Here is a 17892-nt window from a genome sequence, read left to right on the forward strand (position 1 = left end):
ATCCGGGCTTCTCATTTTCTCACCATGTTCTCTGGGTACATATGTAGGTAAGTTATTACCTACATCGTGTACTTGGAGAACTGGGGGGAAATGCTGTCGGATTTTCCTTAAAATTGAAAAGTTGACATACATTCACTAGTGAAATTAGACGTTCAAGGATGGGTTAGGTTGGAGTGATAAGGACCTTTTGGGAGCATTCATTTTTACGATATATGGATGATATATATACTATGTACTTTGACTACATAATATATGTTACATTTATTATTGTTTGAAATGTGTTGGTATGTTTAAAGGCAATTTAAAGCGTCAATGGATCGCGGTTGGATGTATGGTAGACGTGATACATTGGAATTTTTTAATGGGGTTCAAGAGTTTTGCAAGAGTGCTTCACAGTATCAGCTTAGAACGGGTGTCAATTACCTTTATTGTCCCTGTGTCAATTGTAATAATGTCATAAGGGTCAATAGTGTGGATACCATCATGGCTCATGTACAATGTCATGGGTTTAGGCCTTAATATCATGTTTGGGTTTGGCATGGTGAGAAGGGATCGTATAGGGAGAATGTTGTTGGCAATGAGACGCATGTTGAAAGTGCCGAGATTCATGTTGAAGAAGAAAATGGGAGTGATGATGGTGGTGAAGGGGATGACACCGAGGATGGTGGTGGTGATGATCACTTGGATGAGATGATGCGTGATGTTGAAGGTGAATTTGGTGACCGACCTGATGTATTTGAGTCATTATCAAAGGCTGCCAAAAAGCCTTTGTATCCCGGGTCCAAATAATACACAAAACTCTCAGCCGTGCTTACACTATTTAACATTAAGTCTAAGCATTACTGGAGTGACACTAGTTTCACTTCTTTGTTGACTGTGTTATGTGATATGTTGCCAGATGGGAATGAACTTCCTAATTCCTATTATTATGCAAAGAAACTAATGTGTCCATTTGGTTTGGAGTATAAAAAGATACATGCATGTCCTAATGACTGTGTTCTGTATCGAAACGAATATGAAGAGTTGGAGGAGTGTCCACGTTGCGGTAAGTCGCGTTACAAGCGATCAAGCTGCAATGCTGGTAGTAAAGGACCTCCTCCCAAGGTGTTGTGGTATCTTCCTATTATTCCAAGGTTAAAGCGTCTATTTTCAATACCAAAAGACGCTAAGAACCTGAGATGGCATGCCGAGGGAAGAAAGAAAAATGGTTTGTTGAAGCATCCTGCTGACTCTCCATGATGGAAGAACATCGATATGAAGTTTAGAGCATTTGGTGGTGAAGTCAGAAATTTAAGGCTTAGGTTGTGCACGGACGGTATGAATCCATTTAGCACTCTTAGTACTAAACATAGCACATGGCCGGTACTTTTAGTGATTTACAACTTGCCTCCGTGGTTGTGTATGAAACGGAAATATATAATGCTTTCACTTTTGATAACGGGGCCAAGGCAACCTGGAAACGACATTGATGTTTACCTTGAGCCCCTTATTGATGATTTGAGAAAGATGTGGGACGAAGGTGTTACCGTTTATGATGCCCATAAGAACGAGATGTTTCTTTTGCGTGCTGCCCTTATGTGAACCATCAATGATTTTTCTGCATATGGCAATCTGTCCGGGTACAAGAACAAAGGGCATAAAGCATGTCCCATTTGTATTGATGACACACCGAACGTGTACCTTGACCACTATGGCAAAGATGTGTACGTGAGGACCCGAAGATTTCTTAGGCGCGATCACCCGTATCGTAAGCAGAAAAAGGCCTTCGATGGGAAAGTTGAGGAGGGGGTTGCGCCTAGGCCATTGAGTGGAAAGGAGGTTTATGAGAGAGTGAAGGGTATTCCATGTGTTTTTGGTAAAACAAAGAAACCAATTGACCCACACGCTCTCTTTAAAAAGGAATCAATCTTTTAGAAGCTTGAGTACTGGAAAGAACATGATGTTAGACATTGTCTCGATGTGATGCATATAGAGAAGAATGTTTGTGATGCAATTCTGGGGACAATTATGAACATTCCTGGAAAAACGAAGGATGGCAAGAGTGCGCGGTTAGATTTGCAAGAGTGGGGTGTTCGTCCGGAGTTGTGGGTTCAAGCTAAGGTAGGGATGGCGAAGGTTAAAGAAAAGGGAAACGAAGATGGTGGTCAAAACCGTAAGGGGAAGCGCAAGGAAAAGGCCACGGGTATCGCAAAGAAGAAAGGTGATGGAAAAGGAAAGAACCAAAAGGTGTATTTACCTCCAGCTTGCTACACATTATCAAAGGAAGAAAAACGGAGGTTTTGTGCTTGTTTGTATGACATTAAGCTTCCATCTGGGTTCTCGTCAAACATGAAAAGGTTTGTTTCCTTAAATGGAGAATTGAAGTTGACAAGTATGAAATCCCATGATTGTCACATGATGATGCAAGTTTTCCTACCGATTGCACTTCGTGGTATTTTACCAAAGCACGTGAGAGAAGTTATAACAAGCCTCTGTGGGTTTTTCAATACTATCTGCAGCAAAGTTCTTGATCCCTTTACACTTGATGCTCTCCAGGCGACTGTTATGGTAACTTTGTGCAAATTTGAGATGTTTTTCCCACCTTCACTTTTTGACATAATGGTGCATTTGATTCTGCATTTGGTTCGTGAGATTAAGTTGTGCGGTCCAATATTTATGAGGTGGTGCTACCCTTTTGAACGACACATGGGTACACTGCAAGATAAAGTAAGAAATCCAGCCCATCCGGAAGGTAGTATGATACAAGGAATTGTGTCCGAGGAGATTGGGAATTTCGTGGCAGAGTATGTTGCCGTTGCCGAACCTATTGGGCTTCCCACTTCCCGACATGAAGGGAGACTTGATGGTCATGGCACAATCGGGTCAAAAAGGATTTGGGCTGCTCGAGATCAAATCATGCAAGCTCACCTATTTGTGCTTCATCATATTGCGGAGGTTCACCCATATTTAGAAGAGCACATGGATAGTTTGCGTGTTGAGTATCCATCAAAAGGGGAAAGAGCACTAATGTAGTTGCATAATAAGATGTTTGTGAAGTGGTTCCATGATCGTGTGATGCGTCAATTGGATTAGACTATGTCTGATACAATAAAGTGGCTAGCTTATGGTTCAAAGGAAGATGTTCATTCATTTGAGGGATATGATAAAAATGGGTACACATTTTGGACTGAAAGTCGGGATCAGAAATCCTCATCGACTCAAAATAGTGGTGTCACTCTTGGGGCTTCATCAAGAGAGTTTGCAAGTGCGAAGGATACATCACCAGTTGACGCACTATTATCATACTATGGACGAATTCAGGAAATATGGGAACTAGATTACCGTGACTTCAAGGTTGGTTTATTCAAGTGTAAATGGATCGATAATAATAGGCGCAACGTGAGAAATGATGACTTCACTCTTGTAGATCTTGGCCACTTGCGGGATAGTCTTGAACCACTCATCCTTGCATCTCAAGCTAAGCAAGTGTTCTATGTAACTGACCCGTCCGATCCAAGATGGTCCATCGTCCTGGCTAGCAAAAGGAGAATTTTAGGGGTTGGAGAGGTTGAGGACGAGGAAGAATATGATGCATTTTATGATTCTCCCCCTTTCACTGCTCCTACACTTGATGTAGCAACTGATGTAGATGATGATGCTACTTATATTCGATCTGACCACAATGAGGGAATACACGAATGAGGTACTTTTATTAATGCATGTTTTATTTACTAAATATCTTATGCTCCAACAACCTTGTTTATTTCGGGAAGTGTTTTATTTTTTTGCATTTTCAACGTATAAGCATGTAATATGAACTAAATATATGAATTGTTTAGAGGATTATATGTGAATTTGTTATGAAACCAAAGAAGTTGGGTAAGTGTTTGTCTTTCTTCGTGCCTCAGATTTGATTGCCATTACTGATGACTAACAACATGCTTTGCTTGTTTACTGTAGGTGTGCACATATCATGGATCCTGATGAGAACCTTCATTCTGATGAGGATATGGATGATGATGATGGTGACGAGTTGTATGATGTTAATAAGGAGACGGATATGGGGGAACCGGAAGACCAAGCTTATGACGAGTTCCAACATAAGCTTGATGAATTTGAGCGTATAGCTGAAACTGCCCCACCTATTGATGATAATGTGGTTACCGAAGTTGTAGGTGATTCACATTGTGAAACTCAAATGCAAAGCCAAGTGAAAACAACCTGTGGTGGAGGAGGGGTAAAGCCACCTGTGAACAGAAGGAGTAGGGGTGCAACTAAAGCTTTCAAGAAACCCGGCGTTCCTATGGTGCTTGAGTTTGATGAGTTAGGTCAACCTACTGGCCAATGGCGCGACAAATTTTCTAGTCAAGTTGGCATTCTAACTCGTAAAATACCAATCACACTTGAGTTTGCCGATATACCTCACGGGTTGCTTCAAACATTTTGAGACGATACTATGGTAAGTATTTCTTTCAATCACACTTTTATTTTAAATTCATATATATGTTGGCAAAAAAAAATAAAAAAAATTGCAAAAACAACCCCCGGGCCTAACCCGAGGGCTGCAGCCGGCAGCTGCCCGGGGCTGCTGCCTGGGTGCTGCAGCTGCCTGGGCAGTAACCTGGGTTGCTGTAGCTGCTTGGGTGCTGCAGCTTCCTGGGCAGTAGCCTGGGCTGCTGCCTAGGTGCTGCAGCTACCTGGGCAGTAGCCTGGGCTGCTGCAGCTGCCTCGGCTGCTGCCTTGCCCGATTCCCGGGTTTTTTTCCCTTTTTTCATTTTTTTTTTCTCTTGCCTAATGTGGATGTTTGCGCCAATTACAGAGTATGTTCCATATTCCTGATGAGCAGGCCAAGAGAAAAGTCTTTGAAGCTTTTGTACAAGAGAGATTCAAAAACTTCAAGAGTTACTTGAGGACGAGATGGATCCATAAGAGAAGACCAAAGAAAAATGTTCCTGCAGATGGAGAAGAAGAGAAACCTGATAAGAAACCGTGGGATTTATATCCACAAATAACGGTGGATGATTGGGAGAAGTTTGTGGAAAAATCTTCCACTAGGACCGCACTTGTATGACTGATGCTAACATATATTTCTGAATGTGTAGGAAAAAACCGAACAAGCTAGAATCAATGCCGGAAAGAAATTGTATAGCCATCATATGGGTTGTAAGACCTTTGCGAAGTCAAGACCAAAGTGGGTCAAAGCGGGTCTATACCCCAAATCCATAATGTCATCAACTGATAAACCACTTTCTTCCACGGTCACAACTTTGGTTAATCGTGCAATTGACTGGTGGTGTGCTATGCATGGGATGGACAAGGAAACCGGCAAGTATGTCATGCAACCGGATAAGAAAGTAGTAGCAGATGCACTTGTAAGCAAATTTTTCTACTTATTAATTATATTTCCTTGTCAAGTACATTGTACTTAGATCTGATAAATTTTTGTGTTGTTAAAGCTCGAGCACACTTCGGAAGTGATTGAAGGCAAGCTGACTCCAAGCATCGAACATGATCCTTTCACCTTAGCTTTGGGAAAACCATACCACCCTGGGCGAGTAATTGGTTTTTAGCGGGAAACAACTAGGCTGGGAGAAGGTGATGGGTTCAGAATACACCAAATCAGCAAAAAGCAGATCAAGTGTTAATTCGCCACATCGGATTGATGAGAAGGAAAAGGAATCAATTAAGGCGGAGATACGCGCAGAGCTGCAAGAACAGATGCAAAGTCAATTCAATGTCATTCTGAAGCACATGAACTTGTCGCCATTGTCATTTCCCTCGAGTACCCCAGTAGACTCATGTAGTCACCCAGGAGGCCCCGAGGACGATCCAGTAGTTGAGAGAGAGGTAATTTTAGTACAAGGACGAATTACGTCATATGAAGTTCGTCTAATGAGGTCGTTTGCATGTTTAATTATTTTACTTTTGCAGGATCCTAGCCCTATGGATGCAGAGTCACTGAAGAGAGCAAATCCGATGCCTGAACCTTTCCCAGATGTTAAGGTGAACTTCAGTACGTAATCAACTTTTCTTATGTTAGGCTTTCGTTTGTTATTTCATAACTTATGTCCTAACTCCTAATCAAATATGTAGGAAGAGACGCCTTGTGAGCTTCTTCACCCCAGGGAAAACACCGGTGGACAGTGGCAGTTGGTGGGGTATGGTAGTGCACAACCTTTTGACAAGGTCCATTTTAAGTCTAATACCAGCACCCATTACATCTCGGTCGGGATCGATTCTATAGTTGTTGAGTTTGAGGACTTACCACTACTGGTGCCTAGAGAGGAATATGATTTTTTTAAGCTGCGTGACGCGACCGGGAGCTTTGTGCAATGGCCACGTGATCGGTTGAGGTTGGTAGGAGGGGTAAGTAAACACTACTTGTATGTAACTACTTGTATGTAACTAGATTAACATGTGCTTTGTGCAATGACCATGTTCTTTTATGCTACTAGATTACTATGGAAATTCAGTCCGCTAAAAGGAAGAAGGTGGAGAAGCCAAAATCCAAGGAAGAAGGTCCTCCGAAGATGGAACAAGGACAAGTGTCGAAGAAGAGTTCGAGAGCTTCATGTACTCCACTGGTAGAAGCCAATGTCCTTAGGTCGCTTTCGAAAACATGTACTTTTCTTCACAACCGTGTTAGTGAGTTGCCTATGGGTACTCATATTCAAGTGAACTTGCCTAAGGCATTGTTCCACTATGATGAGGATGCGATCGCATACATTTCTAGAGAGGATGTGACTGAATTTCTAACCGGTTCCATGCTTAACATTTCCATCATTCAAACTTTCATGAGGTAAATTAACGAGACTATTTCTAAACATATTGTATTTTTGATATTTTCGTACCAAAACAATGCAACTAGTAATTACTTGCACACATTACTTTCTTGAAGGTCACTACAGGAGCTCCTTGCTAGTAAACCCGATGGTGAAGCAGCAGCTGGGTGGTTATGCCCCGAGCAGACCTCCGTAACCAAATGCTTGCATAACCCTCGTGATGTGATAGATTACCTTGAGCGGGGTATTAGAGAATCAATGCGTGCGGGAAACAAGTTCATATTAGCCCCTTGCTTTGAGGAGTAAATTTAAATATGTCACTCTTAATTTGTTTGTTAAGTATAGATGTTGACGCATAACAATTGATGGATTGATATTTGCTTTATATATATGTAGTCTACATTGGATCCTTATGGTGATTTGTGTTTCCAATAACACAATCTACTACTTTGACTCGGCTCGTATATGGCCACCAAGGAAGTTGCTAGTGAATAACCTATTGAATAGGTACATACCGCTTCCTATATATTGTTTTGTATCATCACCTAAGTGATTGAGTGGCTATGTTCCTAAATTGTTTGTTTTTTATTTTGAAGTGTTATGAAGAAGTTGAATTGTCGTTCACTTGCGGGTCCCACGTGGAAATATTCGAAGGTAAAGCCTTGATATATTGATTTATTTAATAAAATTGCCTTGAGTTATGGCTTTGCATGACTATTTTAACTTTGTGTAATGTTAGTGTGCGCAACAAGACAATGGCGTTGACTATGCCCTGTACGTGATGAGGTTTATGCATGACATAGTCAATAGGTGCACTAAAGCCCAACACATAGAGGAGGTACTTGTTTTTACTTTTTTCCGGTTCGATTTCGGGTAAAAGTCGTCCTAAAACTAAGTAGAATTCTAATTTGCTATGATTCCAAACATTAGACACCTAAGACTAGTTGTAATTGACATGTTATGATAAAGAAATATCTCATTGGATAAGAAATGTAGAAATCGGGCAAAGTAGTAGTGAAATAGGCGATTTTGGGTAAAAGTCGTCCTAAAACTTAGTAGAATGCTAATTTGCTATGATTTCAAACATTAGACACCTAAGACTGGTTATAATTGACATGTTATGATAAAGAAATAGCTCATTAGATTAGAAATGTAGAAATCGGGCAAAGTAGTAGTGAAATAGGCGATTTTGGGTAAAAGTCGTCCTAAAACTTAGTAGAATGCTAACTTGCTATGATTTCAAACATTAGACACCTAAGACTATTTAATAATGATAAGTTATGATAAAGAAATATCTCATTAGATAAGAAATGTAGAAATCGGGCAAAGTAGTAGTGAAATAGGCGATTTTAGGTAAAAGCCGTCCTAAAACTTAGTAGAATGCTAACTTGCTATGATTTCAAACATTAGACACCTAAGAATAGTTATAATTGACATGTTATGATAAAGAAATAGCTCATTAGATAAGAAATGTAGAAATCGGGCAAAGTAGTAGTGAAATAGGCGATTTTGGGTAAAAGTCGTCCTAAAACTTAGTAGAATGCTAAATCGGGCAAGTTAGAATGATGTTTGAAATATTTAACATATATACATCATTATTTTTTAATTATTAGTTTGAATTTTATGTAATATATGAATGATGTTTAATGTTTGGTATTTTTTTCTTTTCAAAGGTTTGTAAGATTCAAAGGGAAGGTCCTTTGACAAAGGAAGAAGTTGATGAAATTCGCGACATGTGGGCTTTTTTTGTGACATTTGATGGCATCTAAGTAGAATATATAATATATATATGTGTTAGTTAGATAATGAATGAGATTGATTTTTTTTTTTTTTATGAACAATTAATATTTAGTTACTATATCTTTTTTATTTTTATTAAATCCATATGTACATTATATTACTTATTTGTAATTAGTACTATACATTATTTATGAGTTTTATATATGTTATTATTATTATGCATTTTATTGTTATTGAATTATTATTATTCCAAAATTTGTAATATTTTTAATTAATTATTATTAATTATTAATATTAATTAATAATAATATTAATTAATAATAATATTAATAATAATAATAATTTTTAAAATTACAGATTAATGTGCATATCAAAACAGGTCACTAATATTATTATTATTATTAATTATTATATATATAAAAATAAAATAAAAAATAAAAATAAATTACAAATGGGAAGCGGTTTTGGCGCCAAACCGCTTGCCATTCCCCCCAAATGGGAAGCAGTTCTGAACCGCTTGCCATTTACATGGCAATTGGCAAGCCCCCTAAACCCATGCGGTTCAGAACCGCTTCCCATTAGGGGGTTTAAACCGCTTCCCATAACGTTTTTTCTACTAGTGACCAAGTCCAAGTGTGTGTTAGGACTGGACCTTTTCACATAAGTATCTACCAACCTTCCCATTGTGCTCCCTCATTGACCCATGTAGTTTCCTGTGAGCATGCCACTTAACTTTATAAGCAAAATCAGGCTTCACAATGGCTCTATAAGCTCTCCTTACAGTCTCTATAATTTCTTTAGCAGGCCAATGAGGTCTTGCTTTGAATACATCAAGTAACTGTTCTGCAAGCCGGCTACATTTCAGTTGCTTGTTCTTTTCCATGCTCCTGATGCAAGTATGGTCCCCTACCACAGTAAGCCCACCCTATCAGCCTCAGCTTGGAGTTTATGAGCTAATTCAACAATGCTACAGTTGAATCCGTTCACGCTCTCCCTTGCTACTTGTACTTCATTATCACTACATCCAATCCATCTAATAACATTGGATCTTGTAATTATTCTAAGTCATTATGTTCAACCCCCCCCCCCCCCAAAAAAAAAAAAAAAAAAAAAAAAAAAAAAAAAAAAAAAAAAAAAAAAATTGCTTCATATATCTCATAGTCACCTAACCAATCCCCATCCTCCTGACTAATTTCATTTACTTCATCAGCAGACTGAAACAACCATCTCATCCTCATCCACCCACTCATGTAACCCTATTTCAAAATCATCATCTGACTTATCCTCATCAAAACTAACACCATGCAGCAACAAATCTAGGGGAATTGGACTACATGGTCTATTATCCTCCCAGTCATAATCAGAAGGGATCCATGGACAGGATTTAAGAAATAAAGCTTCTTTCCATCATGAACCAAATACAAATCCAGACATCTACTATTAAGCAAAAGTTCCCCCATTGTTCTAACCTCATCATCATTATACACACTCTTTAACCCATCAACAAAATCAAATCCAGGCATCAAGTAATAAATCGTGTACACATCACCATTATTTACCGCATTTATCTACTAATTCCCTTAAATAAAACCAACACAACTCATCAGCATCAACTGCAAAAGTCCTGTATTGCCCTCCCACATATTCCCATCCACTATTTTTGCATCTTAAACACCCTCCCCATGGTAAAATTTCAAACACACATTTTCCATAATTAATTATCAAACGAATGCACAAAATTCACTTAAAGTATTGTATAAATCCTAATTACTACCCCAAGCACAAGACAGTAACTTCAATTCATCCAATTCAAAAAAAAAAACAAAACTTTGGGACCAGTAGAAATGGTGTTCGAATAAAATTAATTATTGAAGATGAAGAGGGATTAGGAGGGAAAATGTAAGGATAAGGAGAATCGAACCCTCAACCTTTTATAACAAGAATAACTATTTCACCATCTAAGCCAATTATCAAGCGTGTAATTAATATGTAAAATAAATCATATAAGTGAAAACCACAAGGTTCTATTAAAAAAATATAATTAAAAATAAATAAAAAAAATAAAAAACTCAATTTCAGTTTGACAATGATAATTACAATTTTAAAAAGTCTTTAAAAAAATTTATTGATTGCACATCTACAACAGTAGCAACCCGGGGCAACGCCCGGGCTACTCACTAGTTGGTATATTAAATGAAGATTACTCACAAAAGTGGGTTTGTCTCGTAAATATGCAAAGGTGGGTTATTACTTTCAGTTCGAGCAAAGGTGGGTTTATTTATTTCCATTTTTCCAAAAAAAAAAAAATAAACAACTTATATCACTTGGTATTGGGCGAGGTGACCTATACCAAGTAGCGGTCCATCATTCCCCAAGGATAGAGAGGACATTGGTTAAAATGAGAAGAGAGAAACCAAACCATACCATAGAGTAGAAGAGGGAGTGTGTGAAATGATGAAGGGAGAGGGGGTTGAAAAATCTTAAAAGAGAGGTTAAGAAGATTCCATGGCTTTAAATGAAATTGAACAATCAATAAAATAAAATAAAAAAATATCCATTAATGACAAATTGAGGAAAAAAAAAAGGGGTAGAGGGAGTACTTGGACTAACAAATAATAACTCATCATACCATATCTTTCAAAAGAATTTTCCAAACCCAAAAGGAAGTTTATTTTCAATGAAGGAAAAATAATTCAATAACCTTAGAAGTATATCCATCTTAGAATTGAATAAAGAAGCCAAAAACAATTCTTCATATGTTTTATTTAAAGGACATGCCACATAATGAACTAAATGACCATAAACAAGCTTAGTATCAAGTGAGTCCATATCATTTGTAAAACTCCATAACCCAAAGGTTATAAACGCAACAAACAAAGTTGATAGTAGCAAAACCAGCAGCCCTAGCCAAAGCCTCAAACTCATGCTTGCTCCGCTCCTTCCCTCCTGGGTTTTGTGTCATCATAAGCAAGTCTCTTTGGCTTATGACTTTGGCGGAAGCTGTATTATCTGGCTTGTCTATCATGATTCCTTCCACGGCAATGACCTTACCATTTTCCGGCAATGCCTTGAAGCAATTTTTTAACAACTTCAAGCAATGCTCATCACTCCAATCATGTAAAACCCACTATTTGGAAGGAAAGCAAGTGTTATTTATGTGGTAAGTGCATATATATTTCACATTAATAGTTGTAAGTGTAAACTCACCTTCATGAATATGACATCTCCTTTGGGAATACTTTCAAACATATCTCCACATACATGTTCCACACCTATGTCAAAATTGAAAGGAAAAAAAAGTCCCAACTATTGGTGATTTACCTACGATAGTCCCAACTAACGTTTATTCTACAATAATCCTAACTACTGACCCATTTTTCCTCCAGCAGTCCCACCAGGTGATTTACCTACTAATGCAGGTTAAAAGCCTACGTGGCATTTTTTTTTTTTTTAAATTTGTAATTTTGAATTCCTTGTTTTTATGTTGTTAGTAAGTTGAGTCAGCATTCCTTCCAATTTTTGGCATTGTTATTCAATTGACCATTAAATTATCTTTCGGATTATTTTGGCATTGTTATTCAATTGACCATTAAATAAATATAATATTATTTCCAAATTGAGATATATTTGTAACACAACCTTTTCATACACATTTTATTAAATCAACAATGTTTGTGTGTGGCTATTAGGGTTGTACAGAGTTTGGTCTGGACCGTAATCAAACCAGACCAAACCGCATTTTAGCAGTTTGGTTTGGTTTACGGTTTGGAAAAATACGGTTTGGTTTCGATTTTTTGGGAAATACGATTTGCGATTTGGTTTGGTTTTTCAAAAATTATAAACCAAACCAAACCGTAAACCAGTAAACCGCATTTTAATATTTATATAATATTTATAAAAATTAAAATAGTTATTATATATTTTTAAAAAATAATAATAATAAAAAACATGAAAAATCATTAGAAGACGGTCAGTAATTCTGTATACTACTATACTCCAAGATCAGTTTAGCTCCGGCATTCATTGATATCGCATAATGTAGCCCCTGATGTTGTAAAGTTGCTGCCAATTATTAAAAACTATAATGTAGTATGAATTTTTTTTTTTTTGGACAAATTTCCACTGTTAATTTGTTATGTATTATTTTTATTATGTGTTATTGTGTTAGCACTTTATTAGTTGGTTGTTATTTTTATTAAAACTTTGTAGTATAATTTAATCCGTTTGGGCTAATTATTTGAACTTTATTATAAATTTATTAATATTTGACAATTTTTAGGAAAAAATGTCGTCTCATAATAAACCGCAAACCAAACCGCATTATTACGGTTTGGTTTGGTTTGGTTTCAATATTAATATGGTTTGGTTTGGTTTGGAAAATTGACCAAACCGTATTTTGCGGTTTGGTTTGGTTTATACTCAAACCGCACCAAACCAGACCATGTTCACCCCTAGTGGCTATCTTGTGGCCAGCTAACACACGAAAAACCCCTAGTCAAGAGTAATCTTAAATATGGCACTGGACCGAGCCCAAAGCCCGACATGATCCAACACGAATAAATACGACACAATACGAGTAAGAAAAAAAAAAAAGCAAGGCACAACACGGTACTGTGCGTGTGGGTCGTTGCTGGCCTGAGCCGCCTTTATTTGGGAGAAGCGCGATAAGGCACGACATGGCCGAGTCCGATATAACAAAGCTTGCTAAAATCAAGACAATTTTGCTTAGGAACGCATGCCCAGCACGACCTGACACACGGGCCAACCTTTTGAAAATTTCGGCTCAACACAAAACTCGTGGGACGGGCCTAACTAACCCCAAATCACGTGGACCTCGCACAAGGCATGACCGGATAAGACCCAAAGCCATCTTTAAGTAACCCCTAACCGAGTGACCTTTAACCGATCGAGTAACACTAAGTAACTCATGACCAAATTACTTCAATTGAAAACATAGTTTTTTCCTTTTTTTTTTTCAAATTATTGTTAAATTAAATTGTAATTCATAATTAATTTTAGTAAAACCGTTATATGGGATGATATATGACGAGGGCTGATATGCTCTAAAAAGCAGAATGATATGTGATAAGGGCTGATATGCTCTAAAAAGCAGACATATCGGCCATGTGGGCTCTTCAATACTTGGCACGTGGCAGTCTTATCATTGACACTTGGCGAGAAAAGCCTTGCATGTCTTATAGCCACCTGTCACGAAATTTATTATAAATAGTAGATTAAGCTTCATTAAATGGTAAGCATTAATTACTCTCTCTCTCTTTCTCTACTTTCTCTCTCTTACTTACCTTCTCTTAAACACATTCTAACTTTATCATCGGAGTGGTTATCCCCGGATCACCCCAGGGTTAGCTAACTTCTGCTCATTGTGTAGGTTCTCAGCTTGCCGATAGGAGTATCAGGATCTCGGGTTCGGATTCTCGAGTTATCGGATCCAGACAGAAACAACCGTGAGTTGCACAAAACTTAAGCTAGATTAATTTTAAAAAGCGGTCTTACCGGGGAATGGAAGGGCATTTTCGATGACATGAGGCAAGTCAAAATTGATAGCCTTGATAGAGGGATATTGAGATATAATGACACGAAGAGTATGGCCAAGACCTCCACCAACATCAACTAGATTTTCTATGCCTTCAAAACCCTTGTACTTGTCAAGAATCTTCTTAATGGTGAATGTTGTTGATTGATACATTGCCTTGTTGAAAACCTCATTGAATCTTGCGTCCAAACTTGGATACTCGAATGCATGCACTCCATGTGCCATGTTGAATGGTATCCCTCCTTCTACTACTGCTTCTTTAAGCTTGCTCCTTCACATTTTTCCATATAATAAATAATTAAAAATTGAAAAATGATACACCCCTTTTGGGAAGGGCTATGCTTTCGGAAGAGCTATGTATAAAAAAACTAAAAAAAAGAAATTTTGGGCAAAGATTAATATTAATTACACCGGTCTACGTGTAATTTTGTCATGAATTCTCAACTTAATTCAATTTTAAAAGTATATTTAATGCTTATAAATAGGCTTAATGGCTACATATATCATTATCCTTAAAACTTATAGTATCACCTAATCCTTTAATTTCACCAATTTCTTCCCACTTTTCATTTAGATTTAGAGACTATAACATGAAACCATTCTCACTTTTACTTTGATAAAATCAGACTTAATACACATATCAATGCATTATTTTAACCTTAGATAAATTTTAGTAAAAGATTATACTAGTAATAATAAACACTGAAAACTTTACATTAATAGAGTATTTAACAACACAACACAATCATGATAAAATTTGCTTTCAATACACTATTAAAAAATTATGATAAAAAATATTTCCATCCTTTTTTTAATAGGACACACTTTTATACTATTCACACAACCTTCTTCGGCCATCTTTTGTGATTTATCCGTAAGGAAAAATATAGTCACATGGGATCTTGTTAGATTAATCTCGATATCTACTTTTCAAATATAATATTTTATAATTTTTTTTAGGCATAATTGAAGATATTAATGATCAAAGTACTACATCAGCAAACATAAAATGACAAATGGTGCAATTAAGAAAACCGAGGAAATACATGAATAATGAAAAAAAATCCAAATAATTTAGGAGTTTTTTTTTCTTAAATAATTAAATACTTCATACTTTGTATTATATTTTATGAACCACAAATTTTTGGGAACAACTTTTTTATGTTAGAATACTCTCTATTCTTGTAAAGTAATCACATATTATGTAACCCTCTGTGTTTTAAATAAGTAAAACATTTTTCTTATCTAGTCATGTTTAAATAAATGAAATGTGTTTTTTTTAAAAACTTGTCTCTATTTTTTAATAACATTCTACTAACTAATGGTCCCCACAAAATCTCCTATTCTATTCTCTCTCCTTAACTTACTCCATTACCTATTATTTTAATAAATAATTCAACTAACCTTTTAAAATTTTTGTGAAAATCAAAACGCTTTATTTATTTAAACACGGAGGGAATACCACATATATCATACTCCCTCCATCCCTAATTGATAATCTTTTATAGCCAATTTTAAGTCCCAAAATGATAGTCTCATTTGCTTTTTTTCAAGTATATTACTCCCTTTTTTTTTCCTTTTTTTTTTCTATTTGCATCAGTTTGACCGGAACATTTCCCGAGATACAACTTTGACCATTAATATCTTTAATAGTCTATTAGTAAAAATTATAATAAAATTATATTATGAAACTAGACATTAGGATTAATCTAATGATATGTTATATAATAACATTTATTTATTTTATAGAGGTGAAAAAATTAAGTCAATCTTGATATGTAAATAGTGCAAAAATCAAAGTGATGCATTAAAAAAAAAAGGGAGTAATTTTTTTTATCAAAATTCTCTCTAATTTGCAAAAATATTTGTACAAATTTAAATTTCTTATGTAAATTTTGTTTCCATGTACTCTTATAATCTTATTCTTTTCTCTCTTTATTTTTTTGCAAACTCAATTTAAATTTACCTTTCGAATGTGCTTTTACTACTTATTTATATTTATTAATTTTTGTGAAAATTGCTCATAAAAGATTATCAATAAGAGACGGATGGAGTATCTTTATTTACATTTTCCAAGTACACATATCTGGATATCCCAACTTCCATTAATTTAATTTGGTTCGGTATACACATTTATAGTAAATGAACATAATTTCATGGAATGGAAGGAGTGGTTCACAATAACTAAAGATAGATTAAACTAGTTTAATATACATGTAGATAAAAATGAGCTAAGTTTGTAAATTCTATGATAGATCTTTGAGCTTATTATTTGTCCTCCTTTACCCTTTAATTAAACTTTGTTCATATAAAATGTAATAATCAGAAAACTAACCAGCTCTCAATGAAGATCTTATCAACAAATAGGTTCAACAGAGGACCTAATGACACCCCATCATTATCAGGCACCAGAAACTTAGTTACCCTCGAGGGACTATACCGCCTTTCAACACCATCAGCCGTGTCTACCGCGGTGCACCCAATAACGTCGTAGGTGGCTAGAAGACAGAGCATCCAGTCTAGCATGGCAGGTGCATTTGGGTTCAGTATCCGAACCCTGGTTGCTATCTCTGCTGGTGAAAGCCCGTCGAGGCCAGCCTGATCATTGATCAACTGCAGCACCCCCGTCTCCGATTGTGCGGGGCTACTATTGATTGTGGCTCGGATTCGGGTTACGGAATCAACACAAGAATTTACTTTCTCACAAAATTGCGAAGCGACGACGGATCCACTCAAAAAGTTGTATGAGACAACGAATCGAGAATATGCCGAATTGTTATATTTATGTATTTGGATTCTTAGCCCTTCCCCGATTAATTCTTGTTTGATTTTGTTAAATTCGTTTTCATTATCGTTCATTGTCAATTGTAGATGCCGTATGGCTTACATTAATGAAATTTAGTGTCCTTTTATGACTTTTTTCAAAAAAAAAAAAAATAATAATAATAAAATAATAATGATAGTAATATTTTCTCAAAAAAAAACAATGACAATAATAGTAATAGTAATAATTGATTTTTTATGATAAAAATTAGTATTTAAAGATAATAACTAATATTTAAATATAATACTAATTATTAATTTTTAATATTAATAATAAAAATAATAATTTTTTATTTTTAATAATAATATTAATTAACATTTAATAATAATATTTAATAATTATAATAATAATGCGTGTTAATAATAGTAATAGTAATAGTAGTAACAATAACAATAACAATAATAACAATAATGAAATCAGATCTGCTCTGCTTCAACATTTTTCTTTGAGAAAAAAAATACAAGTATATATAAATCTTTTTTTTTTTAGAGGACTACAAAAGCGAGTGATGAGAATCGATCCTAAGATTTCTCATAACCGAATAATAACTTGTTTTCTGTAATTTTATTTTATTTTTATTTCAATGATAAGGAAGACCCTAATCAAACCTCAACCCTCACCATTTTTTATTCCAATATTTATGGATCAAACACTTTATAGTCGGGTCGAATTCGGGTTGTTTGGGTTAGGGTTAGTTTTCTCTCAGTAACTTCGGGTCGGGTTATCGAATCCGTCAGAGATTGACAGCCCTACCCCCAAGTACCCTCATTTGGTAGGATTTGAACTCTATACCTGAGGTAAGAACATATATCAAGTGAGCCAACGCTTTGTTGGTAACTTGTTTTATATAAAATATAATCTAGATATATTAGCAATTAACATACGCAATATTTATATGAATACATCCAAATTCTGAAATTGAATTCTATGCAACGCATTAACGCTCCATTGCTCTTTATAGTTATTAGGAAATCTAATAAGTAAAAAAATTATAAAATAAAATAAAATATAAA

General features: G+C 35.8%; 1 protein-coding gene across 1 annotated transcript; it reads right to left on the bottom strand.

Moving 5' to 3' along the window:
- Window positions 1-11114: 11114 nt before the first annotated feature.
- Window positions 11115-16680, bottom strand: LOC145586066 (O-methyltransferase 16-like). The gene is made up of 4 exons (XM_081642789.1): window positions 16391-16680; window positions 14016-14326; window positions 11709-11773; window positions 11115-11628 (listed from the first exon to the last, which is right to left on the bottom strand). The coding sequence occupies exons 1-4, from the start codon at window positions 16579-16581 to the stop codon at window positions 11332-11334; spliced, it is 864 nt and encodes a 287-aa protein (XP_081498915.1). The 5' UTR covers window positions 16582-16680; the 3' UTR covers window positions 11115-11331.
- Between the last annotated feature and the right edge of the window lie 1212 nt (window positions 16681-17892).

The sequence above is a fragment of the Chenopodium album genome, chromosome 2, assembly GCF_948465745.1.
Source record: "Chenopodium album chromosome 2, dcCheAlbu1.1, whole genome shotgun sequence".
In the NCBI taxonomy this organism is placed as follows: domain Eukaryota; kingdom Viridiplantae; phylum Streptophyta; class Magnoliopsida; order Caryophyllales; family Amaranthaceae; genus Chenopodium; species Chenopodium album.

Coding starts and splice junctions, on each gene's coding strand:
- LOC145586066 (XM_081642789.1), bottom strand. CDS start 16,581: ATGCTAGACTGGATGCTCTGTCTTCTAGCCACCTACGACGTTATTGGG. Junction 11,774..14,015: donor AAATGCCCTTCCATTCCCCG/GTAAGACCGCTT, acceptor ATTTTGACATAG/GTGTGGAACATGTATGTGGA. Junction 11,629..11,708: donor GAGATGTCATATTCATGAAG/GTGAGTTTACAC, acceptor CCTTCCAAATAG/TGGGTTTTACATGATTGGAG.